Consider the following 4,876-nt stretch of genomic DNA (forward strand, 5'->3'; position numbering starts at 1 on the left):
GTATAAATTAATCCTTTGATATCGGGTCTGCTATTATCGTACGTACACAAGGCGATGAGAACGAGGATGATCGTGGTGAAAGTGGCCACTATGTAAAACATCACTTGCAGTCCTCGACCAACAATGTTCATGTCTTCGCTGTTCTGTACCAGCATCGGTGGAAACAGGAAACCGATGGCTATTCCTAACTGCAAATAACGATGATTAAAAAGAATTAAAAGTGACGGAAAAATTATATTTTAATCAGAGAAAGTAATTGTACATGCGATCAGAAGGATGAGACTTTCTGTTGACAAAAGAGAAAGGAATACGTGTCCCTATATTAATTTTATCAAAGAGAAAGGCTATATATAAACTGTTGGGGAGTTCATAATGAAATAATTCAGCCGGAGACACGAGACGTCCATTATTGTTCCAAGGAAGCGAGAGATCATTATTCTTTCAAGCCCATCACGAGCGATTCCCGGCCGAGAGAGTTCCGCTCTCGAAAAGCTCCGCGAGAATCAACGCAAACTTTTATAGCTTCGCCTATGACAAGGTCAATGATCATTCGTATCAATTTCACGACGACACCGCTTTAACGAATACCAATTTACTATTTTTATCTCTCCAATGTATCAGCTGACTGTTTTAATAACCACCACGTCGTATCCAGTATTCTTTAACAATTTTCTGTATCAGTAAATTGAAAAGTAACAGTGGATCGAACGAGCTGAAATAGAAATAATCACGTCTGAAATAAAAAAAGTCACGTGACTACCGTAGCTTCTTAACAAGGTTTCCAAAAAACGGCGCATAATTTATGAATCAGAAATAAAGCAAACTCCTTGAGAATACACGTCGGAGCTAACAGGTGTTACGTCTGAAATGTAGTACATTTAATTCCTTGAATGGGGTCCGGATCTCCCCTTTAGGTAATCGCGAAATGAAACGTGGGTGCTAAGCCGAACTCTGTTTCCCACCTAATCGTTCTGTTTAACTCGCCGACGACCCTATCCCCCTCGATTACAATTGGACTGCAGGTAGAACTCACTCGAGTCTCATTTGAGATTGGCATAGATACTATTCAATAATTAATGTAACACAAGGGTCAATTTATGTGTCGTACGGGTCAAAATTACGTATTCTAACACGAAGAGAAGATCTTCGATCGATTTTTGTATCGGTATAATTTATTCTAACATGGTATGCAGTTGTGAATCAATGAATTCATAGATTAGAAACAGGGATCTGGTTATAATAATGAGACTGGTGTATTTTCTGGGTGAAGTGGAATTAATGAACTAGGGTGAAAGCCAGCCAAAGAGGAAGTCGTAGAGGGTGTTTCAGGGTTGAGGGTGCTTAAATCAATTTGCCATCAGAGTCGCAGGAAATGAGCCTAATTGGCGCGCATTCGGAAATCATGTTAGGGGAGGAAGCGTATAGAAGATCAAAGCCTCTTTGAAATTGGTCTCACTGACGAGACTAGTTTCATTTGAGCTTCGTGAGATTGAAAAAAGAGAAGACCGACCTGATTCCCAAAAACGCCGATGCTGCAAGCACTGCTGACTTGATCCGGGCCGAACCAAACAGCCGCTAAACGGGCTGGCACTGATAAGACGAACGTTTGACTCACGGCGACGGATGCTTGACCGATGAAAGTGATCCAGAATCGATCCGGACTGACGCTGGCCACTTTTATCCAGGAACCGAGCGTCGTGCCGATCGCGCCGGCCAGTGCGGCGAACCTCAGTCCCTATGATCAAAAAATAATTTGTCTTTATGAGAAACTTTAATGTTCGTTCCACGGAAATGAATTACATAAGTTTTCTATCCTTTCACGTAAAAAAAACTTCAGATAAGTCGATGAAGCATGTAAATAAAGTGAATTTGTTTTTTCATGCACTTTTTCTCTCGCTTCGTTTATCAAAGACCTTCTGAGTGCAACGGAAATGAAAAACGCGCGTTGTTATTTGCATTTAACGCGATATGGACGTCGATAGCGAAACTGATTAGATTAATACGCGAATTTTCAAACAGACGTATCAATCATTTGTTTACAAAACGTCTTTCGTGTTTAATTAGACGATTAGGAATTCGTACGACGCCACTTACGAATCTGTCGAGAAGATAGCTAGCCGGGAAGATGAACGGAATGTAAGTTATCATGTATATCATGCTGGTCATGTCCACCAACAGGCTTGAGACGTTGTAATACGACATCACGATGTTCGATATGATGCTGTATTGGATCCATTGCATCGCGTTGCTCGCGCTGTACAGCACGAATAGTATCAGGATCAACCATCTTCGTTTATACACCTTCGTTTCCGATACCTGTAAGATAAATTTTATTCCAAAAGTTAAAATGGAGGTTGTGAAAAATAAAATTCTTGGTCATTTCGCTCATTAGTCTAAAATTCAAATGATTATCGTTTTATAATTCATAGATAAAAAAAAGTAGAGAATAAATTGACTTAGAAATACAGTTTAATGAATAATCGTTACAAAATATAGTTTCACTTCCTATCTTACATTGTGCTTATCAGTCAGTCAGTCGAAACATTAACACTAAACGTACCGGTCAAATTTTTGAATATTAGATAATATATAATTATTAAAAAATAAATAAGTATAATATGTAAACGTAAAAAATAATTAAATAAATACAGAGACTGTTGATATGATATGTATTAAAGTTTATCCAAGTTAAAGTTTTCCAATACCCGAGTATAGTAAATGATCCAATTTCCGTTCACTTAACAATTTCTAATTACCGGCTTGTTTTCGATAATTTGGCAAGCCAGTGAATAGAAATTACCACATGAATAGTAATTGAGACATGTACTATCGCACATACTTTATGTTCCCTTGAATCCAGAATCTCTTGAACCTTTTCAGCCATCGACCATCTATAACACAGTTATCTCCCAGTCCCCTGGCACGCAGATGAGCATTACAAAATTCCTTGAACTTAATTCCGGCCGCACTTAGTACTCCCGTAAATTTGAATTTCCTCTTACGTTTAAGTAATGCGTTTCTACATATAAATCGCTGATCTAATTTGGGATAAGCACCCGTTGTCGCGAAAGGCGTAATCACCTGACTCGATTCCGCACCGCTTTCCACGGCCTTCGCGTAGTCCGACGCGCTCTTCACCATTTTCGTCTCCCGTCCCTGTTCCATGATCCTCGGCAAAAGAAGACCAGTGGCGTAACGATTTTCCGCAGATCGATATTCGCCGCAGATACTTCAATCTCTTTCTGTTTACTTTTCAATATTTGTCTCGGACGTCCCTCCGTGCCGCAGCCGCCGGCTCTGGAAAATAAGAACGGACTGTTGTTTTTTATCAGAGTCGACCGAGCTCTTCGTATCTCGCCATTAAACTTGAAAAAGCTTAATCATTTCGCACGGTTTTAAGTACCAATTAGCGGCGGGTTAGCCACTCGAGCTTTGACGGCGAGGCCCGAACAATGAATTCGCGAATTTTCAGCCGGGAAAACCGCGGACGAGGACTGCTGCGCCTCGAGTGTCCTTCGCGCGACGAATGCACGCGCGCACTACCGATCTCTCCGCTACCGGTGTTCAAGCAATTGTGTATTTAAACACGACCGATCGTTTCGAGGACCTCAAAGTGGAATCATGTAAAACGTTTGATACAGTCTCAACTTATCCTACTGTTCTGTTAATAAGTACTGGCAACAATAGAACCTCCCAATGATTATAACATGAACGAGAAATCGTAATTACAATGCTTGTTTTTATAAGAGATTTTATATTTGAAACAGATTTTCTTTGAAGTAATCTCCACAGCGCGCTACATTTGATTTTCCTCTTTCTGAAGAGGAAAATATTCTCATATAAGGACGAAAAGTGTATTCCCGTAAACTCATATTTTCGGCTCATTTTGTGGGTAACATTAACAGTTTACCTTATCGCGTAACTTTCGGAGTCTACCCCCTTAAGCGTTTAAAACGTTTTAACGTAACACGTTATTTCGTGTGTGACTAACGAGATAAGCTCGGTGTCCCATTATAAGCTATTAACTTGTTTGAAAACACACGCTCTCTGGTTCATGCATCCATACATGTATGATAGATAGGATTGCGTAATCTACGATTGATCGTTTGCAATTGAACGAGTAAGCCATACTTTTACTGCTACGGCGATAAAGAACCTAAATAATGACTCACGAGTCTTACAGAATTAATTTGTCTTAAGTTTAAGGCTGTCTTTATTAAGTCTTCTTTACAGAATTAATTTGATTATCATTTGAAAACTTATTACATCAATAACAAAAAGTACTGCTCGTGTTAATGAAGTTAATTGAATTTTTTCATACAGTACGTTTCATTGACTCCCTTTATACATTGGCATATACACATTCACATGAATAGATTAGATTAATATTACATGATATAAGATTTATTTGTGTCGCTATTAATTTCTGATGTTATACGAATTGAAAGAATATTATGAAAAACTCTGTATATAATATAATAGGGGAAGACAGTAATAAATAATTCTGGTACACGAACCTTACGTATAATATGACCCGATGGGACAAGCTCGTATTCATTATCGTGGGAAAGATCATTTTCGCGATGATTTATTATAATGAAGGGTGCATACCAGGAAATCCGATGCGGGGGTGCGAACAAGGGGCTAGTTATGAGTTATAGTGACAGCGATGTCGCGAAGAATTCGCCGACGTAAAGATTTCAATAAAATCCGTTTTAAAAATAGATAAATATCTGATTGTATGCGATTCCTAAAAAATCAATTTTGCGAGTCCATCGACCTCGCACACACGTTCAGATAAGAGTTATTATCGGATAAGCTTGAAGTGATTGAGAACTCCGACGATTCTTCAATTCAACGAAGTGCCAGTATTTTG

General features: G+C 39.0%; 1 protein-coding gene across 1 annotated transcript in view; it reads right to left on the reverse strand.

Moving 5' to 3' along the window:
• Nucleotides 1-5: 5 nt before the first annotated feature.
• The window catches only part of LOC108630933 (putative MFS-type transporter C09D4.1), a gene marked incomplete at its 3' end in the record, with an annotated part of 10,096 nt that continues 5,225 nt past the window's right edge, over nt 6-4,876 (reverse strand). The window contains exons 2-5 of the mRNA XM_018034532.2: nt 3,082-3,297; nt 2,095-2,316; nt 1,511-1,735; nt 6-188 (exon numbers count right to left, since the gene is read on the reverse strand). Coding sequence (XP_017890021.2) covers nt 6-188; nt 1,511-1,735; nt 2,095-2,316; nt 3,082-3,165 — 714 coding nt within the window. The remainder of the gene's footprint in view (nt 189-1,510; nt 1,736-2,094; nt 2,317-3,081; nt 3,298-4,876) is intronic.

Source organism: Ceratina calcarata, unplaced genomic scaffold, assembly GCF_001652005.2.
Source record: "Ceratina calcarata isolate Rehan_Ccalc_2016 unplaced genomic scaffold, ASM165200v1 scaffold8, whole genome shotgun sequence".
Classification (NCBI taxonomy): Eukaryota; Metazoa; Arthropoda; class Insecta; order Hymenoptera; family Apidae; genus Ceratina; species Ceratina calcarata.